This window comes from Canis lupus, chromosome 13 (assembly GCF_011100685.1).
Source record: "Canis lupus familiaris isolate Mischka breed German Shepherd chromosome 13, alternate assembly UU_Cfam_GSD_1.0, whole genome shotgun sequence".
In the NCBI taxonomy this organism is placed as follows: Eukaryota; Metazoa; Chordata; class Mammalia; order Carnivora; family Canidae; genus Canis; species Canis lupus.
In genome coordinates this window covers 10,163,402-10,176,481 of record NC_049234.1, presented here as the reverse complement: position 1 = coordinate 10,176,481, position 13,080 = coordinate 10,163,402, and the positions used below count along the sequence as shown (strand labels likewise).

The 13,080-nt window shown below is 33.7% G+C and overlaps 1 protein-coding gene across 1 annotated transcript in view; it reads right to left on the bottom strand.

The window, feature by feature from the left end:
• The window catches only part of PKHD1L1 (PKHD1 like 1), a 147,879-nt gene that overhangs the window by 126,421 nt on the left and 8,378 nt on the right, over nt 1-13,080 (bottom strand). The window contains 7 exon segments of the mRNA XM_038555350.1: nt 2,645-2,687; nt 3,780-3,853; nt 4,474-4,527; nt 7,533-7,626; nt 8,703-8,760; nt 10,005-10,113; nt 11,088-11,232. Coding sequence (XP_038411278.1) covers nt 2,645-2,687; nt 3,780-3,853; nt 4,474-4,527; nt 7,533-7,626; nt 8,703-8,760; nt 10,005-10,113; nt 11,088-11,232 — 577 coding nt within the window.

Genomic DNA, 13,080 nt, shown 5'->3' with positions numbered 1-13,080 from the left:
TTACTTAAAAAGTTCATACTGGATTTATATTCGTATGTTATAAGCTTTCAGTCATTTCTCAAAGACCTGAAATGATGCCAGCTCCAACAACATTGTCTATGGTCAGATTCTACATCTGAAAAAAGAACCCTGCTTCTTAAGTTGGTGGGAAAATTGCCTCCTGAAATAAAATTTGAATGTAATTTATTTGATATGACACTGAGGTGATTTTCACTAATTCATTGATAATGACTAGGCATTTCTCAATTAAAGCAGCCTCATCTGAACCTTATCAGTTTGGAACAGCTGTTGTTTGAACTTGGGGTAATAGAGGGAGAGAAGGTTAGTTATTAAAAGACATACAGAATGGGAGCCACAATGGTCTTAATTGGTTCATCTGACATTCAAGAATGCTCCCAAAATTTGTAAAATATGGTTTTTTTACTTTATAAAATGATTTAACATTTTTTTAAATGCCATAAAATCATGAAACTAGGCTTTTAAGTAGTAAATGCTGTATTTTTTTTAAGTTTTCTTAAATTCCTAAGATTGTTTTATATAGAAACACAGTTTTCTCAGTTTTGAGACATAATACAAAAGAACAGCTACTGGCTTTAAAAAAAGGAATTATAACTCAAGATCACAGAATCAACTATTGTAAGCTGTATTTTTGCCTATATTATGTGCAAATTTTCTGGCTTTTAAAAATGGAAAGTTTCAAGGCATGTTAATGCAACACAATGATTTATATATGCTTATCAATCACATTCAAGCTTGATCACTCAAACCTATTTTTGGATAATTCCTTCTTTGAGAGATATATGATGGATTTGGTAATTAATACCTCTGATAGAGACTCAGAACTAAGAATTCATCTTTTTCACCTGAAGAAGAATGACAGTGAGAGCATTAAAAAAAAAAAAAAGCATACATAGTTCAGGAAATCATTTAAGACTCAATAATAACTGCTTCTAACATGACTTTCTAATATTTTCAATAAAATCCTACTGCCCTATTTGTATCAAGTTATGTGTATGTAGGTTGTGTCCTTGCAGAAAATAACTGGTAAATCATGGGACTCTAAGTCATTTGCTCCATGTAAATCACAAAGGTGAATCTTAGTACCATTTATGTACCAAATACAATGGTTTGCCATTTAATTATAATATTCTTCGTGGTTTGGGTCCAGTCTATATTGGTCTATAATAAAGTGGGCAACACAGTCATCACTTTGTTATAAACCCATTGCCTCTAGCTGTCTGGAACCAGAAGATTTTTAAATACAATGATAATAGATTTGGTCTCACTACCTCAATTGGCAGCTGCATGCATGCAAGGACCAAATATCATCTTTCTCTTGCAGTCTGTGAGCATTAACCAGGAATAATCTACTTTGATTGTAATATTGCCATTCTTCTCAATCTTTTTAATCTTTTTCAATATTTTCTAATCATTCATCTCCCTTCAGAAACAAAAATAAAATGAACAGACATATCTTATTACTGATCTACTATAGCTATATTAGTACTAGATGACTAAATAATGTGATTTATTTGGATTTCTATTAACCAGCTAATTTTTTCATGGGGAGACACTACGACATTTTGGGCAGAATAATTCATTTAAGTTTGGAGTTATCTTGGTCCTGACCACAAAAAGCCATTAGCATGCCCTAGTCACTGTGACAGCCAACAAATGCTCCACACACATTTGCAAATGCATAGAGAAATGGGGTAATTCTGCCAGGATTAAAGAATCCTGTGTCAGGATGTCAAGTAGTGAGGAGATGTGGCTCTATGGCTGAAATCCTCCACCACTCTTAGCAGAGCACTAGAATAAAATGCTCAGGGCATGGAGTAGGGCTGTGTGGGTTCACACACTGGTGCTGCTTCCAACTGGCTGAATAACCATGGGCAAATTATTCAACTTTCCTGAGTCTCATTTTTCCAGTGTGCAACACAGAGGGGATGATAACACTCAACGTTATGGGTTCTTTGGGAGTATACAACCAGAAAACATATGTAAAATGCTTAGCACCCTGCCTGCCACTACATGTTCTTTATTATGATTATCTATAATACGAGGTTTGCATCATGTGTTGAGATTTGCATATTCTGATATTTCTATAAACACATGGTACTCTTTCTTAGTGAAATTAGGGTGTAGGATATCTGGAAGTGATTTCTAGATTTATTAAAGGTCATGAATAAATGTTATTAACTTTGGTACTAAGATGGACAATTGTGAGCTGTAATGACTATCTTTCATCACCCCGTATGTATTGATACTTTAAATGAACACCTTTATCAAGTAATATTAACCATGGGATTTTATTTATCCTCACGTTAGTTCAAACGAAAACTGAACTATTTAGTTATCAAAAGAATTACAATTAAGTCAGAGAGCTATAAGACAAAAAAACCCTTTTAAATATCACAATAAAAAATTTATTTATTGTTTTAGGTAATGCACTATTTCCCAACAGTTGAAAGGCTGTGTCTGAGGCACAAAGTAGAGAAAGGGAGTGATAGACCCCTTAAATATTAATTTGGGGGAAGAAATTAATTAGTTTTTTAATCTCTGGGTCCACAGCACAAAGTAAATATATACTTTTATTTACCCAGTTGAATCAATTATGAAAATTATTATTTACAAAGTGACCTACCTTCCATAATCACTATCCAAGATGAAGCTGACATTGTGATGACCTGGGATTAATTAAAATACACAATTAATTAAATTCCCAATCACAGGAGAACAATAACTATATATTATAAAGCTGATTTAAAAGCAAAGCAAAGAAATTTAAAATTAAAACTATAATTATATGTCCATTTATTAATCCTCAAAGACATGACAATGAACTATCTGAAAGAAGCACCTAGTATTCTAAAATACACATACTAAGATGTCTTAAGATTATAACTAGAAAAACTTGACAAAATATAATGAATGAAGAATGATAAAAGAACAAATACATAACCAACTGCCCTCAAATTTCTTTCATTCATTCCACAGCTATTTAATTAGATGAGATATTCTGCTGGGGGTTGAGCAACGCAGGGTGAGCAGTTTATTCTTCTCTTAACTGAGCATATTGTACAGTGGGGGATACAGTCAGTCAAGAGCAATGACACAGAGAACTAATAACTGTGAAGAAGTAACCAAAAAAAAAAAAAAAAAAAAAAAAAAACAGACTGAACTTTGAGAGTGGAAGGCTGGGCATCAGGGAAGGCTTTTTTGATGATATTTAATCTGAAATTCTAAGGATGGGAGGCTTGCAAAAGCTCTGAGACAGAATGAAGTGAAGCCTATTGTAGAATTAAAAGATTAGGATGGATGCTAGCTGAATCTATTGCAGTAATCATTTCACAGTATATATAAATCAAGCCATCATGTTATAAGCCTTAAATGCATACAGTGATGTACATCAATATAAAACTAGAAAAAAAGAATTAAAAGATTGATGTCCCTGGAGTATATAGAGAAATAGGGAAGAAAACAACATAAAAATTAAGGCTACAGCAAAAACAGCTAAATTAGTAATGGAATTTTCTGGATGACAGAAGAATTAACAAAAAAAAAAAAAAAAGAAATTTGAAGAAGCTTACCTTAAATATAAACCTTAAGAAAAAGGTAATTCATACATGCTTACATGAAACCGAAAAGAAGCCAAGGTAAAGAAGAAATGTTAATTTTAAAGAGAGTGATGAGGGTGAAGGAGAGTTCTAAGAGAATATAAAACAAGGAAATAGAGTCAGGATCTCTAAGAATTATAAAAAATGGTGATGAACATTTACCAATGTAAGTTCCAGTCGTCTTACAAATCATAGAACCCATGTCTCCATTTGGATGATCTAACTTTAGACCGTACCTAATAAAATATATATATTAATTCAAAGTTTATATTGACATTGTTTTAAAATACTGTTTCCCTTATGTATCTGTATAGTAAAGATGCATTTATTGTCAAATAGATTAAAAAACAAGTAAAATTAAATAAAATACTGTGTTTCCCTTAAAAACACCTTATGGATTTCAGAATATGTATCAGGATAGGAACTGTTGCTACAACAAAAATTTCTGTGAAATGAAAATATATCCCAGCCTTGGTTGCTTGGGATATATAAAGCTTGCATCAAGCTTTCTTTTACAATTAAATATTCTGTAGTTAATTTGGCTATCCCCATTGATACTCCTTTTAAATATTTTTAAATTCTTCAAGGGAAACAATTATTTGATAAAGATATTTCTCAAAATACCTCAAAACATAATAATCTAAATAATAGTTCATATCGTATTCTACTGGAGACAATAAGGGATATCAGATTACACTTAACTATATAAATGATTGCTAATTTACTGTATAAAAGGTTATAATTTACACTGTATTTTAAAGGATTCAGCTGTACAGTACCGCTAGACATTGCTACTTAAACTGGTAAGTTTATATCTACTGTTTGTTTTCTAAAAAAAATTATTTGAATGACTTACAAATTATCAGATTGTGGTATGAGAAGCTCACAGGGCATTCCTCCAATATAAACTCTGTATAAATAGTTTATTGGAAAAGATCAAGTTATGTTTAGTAAATCATTTCAAAATGCTCCCTCCCACCAAGCTCACTAACACCTTATATTTTTCTCTCAATCACTTGTTATCCAACATACATTTGTTCAACAAACACAGAGGGTATACCTATATCGTTGCAGTCTCTACTAGAGATATTGGCACATATCAAGGAACAAAACAAAAATCCTGCCCATGTGGGACGGACATTCTAACTGAGAGAGACCTGATCATAAACATGATAATCATAAGATATTTGGTGTGTTAGGAAGTGATAATACTACAAAAATAGAAAATGTGGAAACAGATAATGGGGACCCTTCCATCTGGAGTTCAATTAATTCAAATACAAAACAGAATTTTATGTTTTGTTACACAGATTAAGTTTCAAACTATAAGTAGGAATTAAAGGAGGGTCACAGCCAAAGCCCCACAGAGTAACTACAATGAAGAGAACAACTAACATCCTCAGTGCCATTGAGGTGGAAATCCTAAACTGAGAAGAGGCATCGTTGGGCTGCAGGGAAACATCTGCCTTGCATTTATTTCCCTAGCTGACCAGGTCATCTACTGCTTTAAGGATGATAGGACCTGATGTTATTGGAAGATTGCAGGAGGGACTGACAAGTACTATATTCTCTCCCATACTCAGAACAAACCACCCAGTTTCTGTGCCAACAAATCCCAGATACAAAGTAACTGCAGATATAAACCTGAAGTCTTATAAAGTAAGGACTTCCATTTGCAGAGAACTTTAAACTTTTTACTATCCTTTTACACACAAATCCTTTATCATTACATTAGGTTTGTAGTGTAAGCACACTGAATTATTGTACCCACTGTAGAGATTTATGAATTCGTATTCTTCTAACCTCCCTCTTTACTGCACCTAAATAATAAATTTAGCAACTAACACTTAAAGGCACTTACTATGTGTAACCCTCATAACCATCTTATGGGTTAGTAACTATTACTCTTCCATTTTATAGGTGAAAAGACTGAAGCAGAAGGTTAAATAGCATGCTCAAACCCACAGCCAGTAAGGAATAGAGCAGGAACTCAAACCTAGATAACTGGGCTCCAGCAGTTGCTCTTACCCACACCCAGGAATTCCTATATTGGTCTGGGTTTGCCTATCAACAGCAAAACTACCCTATGTGGCCTTAAATATATATATATTTTTAGTTTTTCTCATCTTATCTTTTAGACCAAAATCTCCTTAGTGGGCACCACACCACACCCTTTGGTTATTTGCATGTCCACTATAATTTGTACTTGATCTGAGTTTGGAGATTAGGCTGACTGGACAAGACGTGAAAAGCAGAAGCAGCTTAGATATTCTGGCGTCCTGACTTCCTACCCATACATGGCCCATTGCCCCCTGCTAAGGGGATTCAAGCACAGTGAAATGCTTTGGGGACCCCAGAGTCACTATTAAGATAGTAGAAATGGGATAAACACAGATCTAAGGCATTCACCTCTCGCATTAATAGGTATATGAAAGTTTCTGTGCATTTATATATAGTATCTCAGGGTTTTGGAGTACATGGGCTGAGTAGTCTGATCTCTGAGGTCTCTTCTGATTGCAATTCTGTGACTACATGAAATAATTTCTATCCATTCCTTTGTATTGAACACAAGTAAATTTCAGTTACGATGGGGACAGGAAGAGGAATCTTCTGAAAGATTAAGCTTTCTATTTTCTGGCATTATTATAGCAAAGGATGACTTATAAAACCCCATCTAAGAATTGGAATATAAACCATTCATAACATTCAACTATATGGAAGCAAACAAAATATTTATGCTAAACTATCTAAAATGTCAAACATTTGCTTCTCTATTTAGTATTATTTATAAGGAATCAATATGAACATTGCCAGAATATTATAGATGCATACAAATGTGATTTAATTGAGTTCTATCTCATAGAATGCCACCTAAATTACCTTTATTTTATTTAGTGAAATCTTTCAAATTACTTGTTTTACCAAATTACATACACACATGTATATATACATATATATTACCTTTTTAGTATTAAAAATTATCTGCTGTATGAATTGTTATCTAATTTATCTATTGATCCATTTTATACCTGTATTTAATAAGCATGAACAGGGCTTTAAGTCTTTCAAGGCAGGACTAACTAAGATAACTACACCTGTGCTACAGAAAGATTAGTGACAAAGCTAGTCCAAAATGTGGACAATTATTTTTTGATATTAGGTAACTAGCCAGTGTTACCATCAGGTCCGTAGCTGGTAAATGGAGGAATCAGTATTCAACCCCTAGGCTGTTAATAAGTTATTGACCAGGGGGATCCCTGGATGGCTCAGCGGTTTGGCGCCTGCCTTTGGCCCAGGGCAAGATCCTGGAGTCCCAGGATCAAGTGCTGCATCAGGCTCCAGGCATGGAGCCTGCTTCTCCCTCTGCCTGAGTCTCTGCCTCTCTCTCTCTCTCTCTCTCTCATACATAAATAAATAAATCTTTAAAAAAATATAAGTTATTGACCATTTTTAGCTTTAGCACTCTCCCATACACCACTGTGTAGAAGAAAAAAGGCCAAATTGTATGTCCAGAGACTCCAGTTTTCGGATCTTGACTAAGCAATGAACCTCCGAGGCTCCACACTTACATATATACGCAAAATGAGGCAGTTAGATTAGATAACAATGTTATCCAATAATAAAGTTCTATAACTAACTCAATTACTATTGGACTTACCTCCATGTGCTTTCTATTAATTAAAACCCATCACAGAAAATGAATTATGTCAGACCAAAAATGAAAGGCATATTCGCCACTGCTTCTATGTCAATGATCATCCAACAGTCTACTTTTCTTCCTGTAATACGGCTGAAAACACACTGATTAATCCCATCATATTGTAGTGATTTTTGAATACCATTAAATCCACTATTTTTGGAATACCATATCCTACCTATGAATGAGAACAATATATTTCGACATCAGAAATTTACCTCAAAATCCTAACATTTTTCCCATTTGAGCTTAACGCAGTATTACTTCCATAGACATCAGTGAAGATTCTCCCTTGGATAGTTATTAGTGTGCCTAAAACAAACAAACAAAAAGTTCTGTGAAAGATTACTTACCCATAAACCCATACACTTAATACCAAAACATTAAAGGTATTCCCAATAAAATCAGAATCCAGACACTTAAATTCCAAGTTCATCACTATTTGTTTAACATTGTTCTGAAAGGTCTAGCAAATACAATAAAACATGAATGAATATGTATAGTAATTAAGCAATATCTGTACGTACTTAGAGATAAAAGAAATATTTCAGGGAAAACAATGAATTAGTCAATAACTATTGCTTGGGTCATGAATGATATATTTCAAAAATTAACTAAGATCCCTACTCTACTTCATACCAAAAATAAATAAATAAATAAATAATAAATAAATAATAAATAAATAAATCTTAGGAGAAATAAAAATTAAATATAAAAATAAAACCATAAAAACTCTTGAAAAATAAGTATATATTTATATAATACTCATATAATTGGAGTGGCATGGCCTTCTACAGCATAAAAATGAAGAAAGAAACAATAGTTAAAATCTACAGATTTAATTTTAAAAATTAAAAAATGTCTGAATGACAGGAAAAACTGTTAAAATTTAAATCATTAACATCCTTAAAATATAAAAGATTCTTTTAATATGGAAAAAATTGACTAGCATTAAATTAAACCAAGGAAATAAACAAGTAATTCACAAAAGAAGAAATACAAAGGGTCAATAAATATATATTAAATAAATAAATTTGCATAAATCAAGAATTAGAAAAATTAGAAATGTGATACTTGAAAAAAATTAGTTCCTAAAATTGTCAAGGTTATAGAAAAAGGTATTCTCACATTCCTCTTGGGATTACAAGCTAGTATAATTATAACTATAATGAAGTGGAAGCTAGCTAAATGTCAAATGGGGAGATAGTAAAATACGTTATAGCAGATTTAGATGTAACCACTGAAAATCATTTTTGAAATAATAATGGGAGTTACTGAATAATCAGAAATATGTTATTTATAAATTATCAGATAAAACAATTTTATATACTAAAAATAAAATTAATGACCACAAATCAAAAAAGATATTCAGCTGTCATATAACAGACCTGGAGTTCCAGATAAAGGTGTGATGCTCTTTATCATTGGGGTTCTGAAACTTTTTGCCTGTAAAATAATACCACCAATAAGCTAATATCTCTGTTTCTTACATTATTTACATTTAAATAATATCCATAATATGACTGTAAAAATATCTCTTTTTACATATAAAAAATAAGGTTTAGAATATTATTCTGCTTATTCAAGATCTTTTCCTTAACCACTAAAAACTCTCTTTCATTTCAATATTTTTAGGTTGGAATTTTAACATTCAATCTTCCTTTGTTCACAGTGTAAGTCAAATCCTAGTAATAAGGCTTTCTGGTAACAACTTTTAGGAATTTGGGGGAAATAAAATTACAGAAAGCCTTCTTTTATTTAAACCTATGAAGAAAAAAATAACAAAGCATATTTCAAAAACAGAAGCAAAATCTGGATAAAATCCATCAAAGTAAGCTTTAAGCTTTAGTAATGAACCTAATAATAATAATACTCTAGAGCAATGCAGGTATAATTCTTAAGAATTGTAACACCAAAAGGGAATGGGAGAAAGAATTCCAAGGAGCCCACATGAGGGATGGAAACTCATACTTTTGATAGACAGACATAGTTTTAAAAAATATATGGGATGGTCCTTAGAAGAAATGTATTATTGTAAATATCTATGTATAGGGTAACTAAATTTTGAATGATTCCTCTGGTATGTGCAGTCATATTTTATCTCAATGCACTAGAAATTATAAAGAAAGGATAAATAGTTATGACTCTATTTAAAATGAAGGTGAGTGCAATGAAGATAAGGAAAAGAAAATTAAACTAAGAGTAGAAATGGAGACAGAAAAAATAGTGTGAGCAAGAAAACAAAGTTTAATTCATTAATAAAATTAAAGAGAGTAACAAATAAATGATAAAAGACATTCCTCTACCACAGAAGATCATTAAAACTGAGTGAAGTTATTCTTCACTACATGACAGTATTTTTCAATGTGGAAATAGATAACAATCTGTAAAATTACAAAATATAAGCCCATTTCAGCAAGAAAGCAAGCACAAGGGATCCCTGGGTGGCGCAGCGGTTTGGCGCCTGCCTTTGGCCCTGGGCACGATCCTGGAGACCCGGGATCGAGTCCCACGTCGGGCTCCCGGTGCGTGGAGCCTGCTTCTCCCTCTGCCTGTGTCTCTGCCTCTCTCTCTCTCTCTGTGACTATCATAAATAAATAAAAGTTAAAAAAAAAAATTTAAAAAAAAAAAAAGAAAGCAAGCACAAGATCGATCATCTATAAGTTAAAGAGGAGATCCTTTCAATATACATTGAAAGTGCATTCCCAGCTGTTGATGCGACCTCTGCAGGTATTACTTTCTGTAATAGGAACCCCATCCACACTGACTCTCACAGTATAGGAATCTTCTGGCATTGCTCTGCAAAGCAAATAAAGAACGTATAAAGAATGAATGCAATGACCCTTTTATTTACTGTATACCAGTAATGAAAAATACTGCCCTAGAGACTACAAGTCATTTTTTAAAATAAATGCCTAAAATTCTAATTGATGTACAGCTAAATTCCATTCTCTATTATTTGAATTCTAAATTGTTAGAATTCTGTTCTGTATCATGAAGGATCTCCATCCCGAACTCTGTACTACAAATTCTAACATCATAGACCTCAGGCAAAGCCTTATTCTAAGTACACTGATGCTTACTGAAAAGGAAAAAAAAATGTAATAACAAATGTAGGAATAATCACTTAAAACAGTAATATATCACCTTCATACAGTTATGTTACGTTTTGTTTTTAAGTTCTGATCAAATTTCTAAAGCTTTTGCTACTAAAGAAGAGCCGACAAGCTTAATGTAAATGAAATCCTCTGAAATATGTGTACCTGCTTTATTATTAAAATTTGCTATATAATAAAATAAAATAAAATTTGCTATGTAAAATGATTAATTTTTATGATAAGTTGCTAATAACAAACATCATTTTGGCTGATGGTAAAGAACTTGAAATGTCACTATACAAAATGATTGTCTTTAATCTTAATCACTGTGTCAAGATTTTGAACAAAATTAATCAAACTATACAAGAAAGCATAATTTTGATATTTTGAGGAGCATCATTATAATTTAATAGTAGTCATTTATCCTCTAAAAAAGATCAATAATGATAAGATAATAGCTCTAATAACAGAGGAGAGGATATAGAGTTTATTTTTTTGTGCCAATATGTGGAAAGAGCATTACACTGAATAAAACAAAGTTATAAAATGGTCTAAACATTATGAAATAAAAAATAGCTGATCGGAAAATATTATTTTAATAGAGTATATAAAAAAGTATCTAATACTAATACATACATGATAAAATGCTCTTATTAAGCATACTACAAAACATACCTGGTATAGCATGTAATTTGAGTTGAATGACTTGAATCTTTTTCTACATCACAAGAAATTGATCGGAAAGAAGAAACTAATTGCACACTATTTCCCAACTCAGCATTATCAACTCCATAGTTAAACTGGTTTGCTTGAGCAAAACCTGGAAAAGTAAAAACACTAAATTATTATTAATGGAACTCTGTTTTCAAAGCTCTAACAATTGTTACTCAGTATTGAATCATAAATAAATAATAAGGAATAGTCCTGAAGTAAGCAGTTAACCTATTTTATATTTATCCCTATGATTGTAATCCTCTTTGGAAGACTAAAAAATTGCCTTCAATTCATTTATTCACAAAAAGTAATGCTTGAGAACCTATTATTTGCCAGGCGCAGAATAATAGCTTATATTCCAGTGGCAGGGTGTGGAGGGCTGGAGAAAATAGACTCTTCCCCTGCCCCTATCATACACTCTATCTGCTGAGGATAACTATTATGAAAAAAAGCAGGCCAGATGAGACAGAAGATTTAATACAAGAGGGTTAGCAGGACAAGATACAGGCCAAATTAATACAACTGGTCCTGAAGCTATAACGGATATTCCCCATACCCCCTCTTTACCACCCATTGTAGATTTCCTTACCCTTAACCAGCCCTTCAGCTAATGGAGTGACACGAGCCTTCCTCCTGAGGGTCTGAGCCCTTACTTGCTTTACCTTTGTTAGGTTGTAGTTGCCACAATTGCTTGTTCACAGTTCTCATGTGACACGGAAGCCAAGACATACCCTCATGAGTACCCTGAATTCCACACATATCCTTCCCTACCTCTTCAGGATCCTCAGAACTGATTATCTCTAGTAGTCTACTAATTATGTTTGATGAATTCAAACTGATCAAGTAGTAGTGGTTTCAGTTCAGTGGAAGCCATATAGGGATCCCTGGCAAAAGTATTCTCTAACTGGAAACTCAGACCCCAAATCCAGCAGAAGCTAAAGCTGCAAGGACAGAAAGCACAGCTCAGTTTCCAGATCACTGGGAGTGATAATGACAGAGAGTAACCATTCCTTTCCGGCTCCACGCGTTCTATCAGGAAACAGTAGCATGTATCCGCCATTGGATCAATGCATACAGCATATGATGGAGGCCAGCGTCCTACCCCACTGGAGGTTGTTCCCAAGCTGGGATCTTAGGCTTGCCTTTTATAAACCATTCCATTATTCTACTGGGCCACAGGTTTCAGAGTGACATAGGTTTTGTGGCAATATGCCCACAGTCACAATTTTTTTCATTGTAAATGTGTTCCTGTTCTGAGGCACTATTTTATGGAATTTTGTGGAAGCAACTCAGACCCTGGAAGTACTCAGAAGATGGGGCTGGCAGAGGCACTGTGGATAGGGAAGGCAAAATCTGTACCTGGAGCAAGTGTCTGTTCCAGCAATAACGTACCTCTGTTCTTTACATGAGAGAAGGGGAGTAATGTAGTCAATTTGTCCCTTAGTAGCTGGTGGACTTCCTGAGGGATGGCCCCTATTGACATCTCAGTGTGGGTCTCTGCTACTGGCAGGTCAGGTATTCAGCAACTGCAGTGGATAGCTTAGCCTTGGTGAAAGGGGAGTCCATGGTGTTAGCTCAGGCACCATCTTCCTCCCATGGCCCCTCTGTTCATGGGTCCATTGCACAAGCATTGAGGTAGCCAAAGAGAGAAGCTCCTAAATGAGTCATTCAATCAATATGGTTTTTCTGTTTCCTCTATGAGGTATCCTTTCTTGTAGGAATTAACTTGAGACATAGATCTGCATGCTTTGTGCTCATACCATGAGCACCTTCACATGCCTCTTTATGAGACCTTCTTGTTTATGATTTCCCAGCCCTGTTCCTGGGAAATAGGCAGCATGTGATGTGACATAAATGGTCAAGGAAGCTTTCTGGAAGGAGTAAGCCAGAAGAAATCCAGGGCAAGTACATTTTAGATAGAGGGATTATGTTGTTCAGGGCCCTGTGGTGGGAG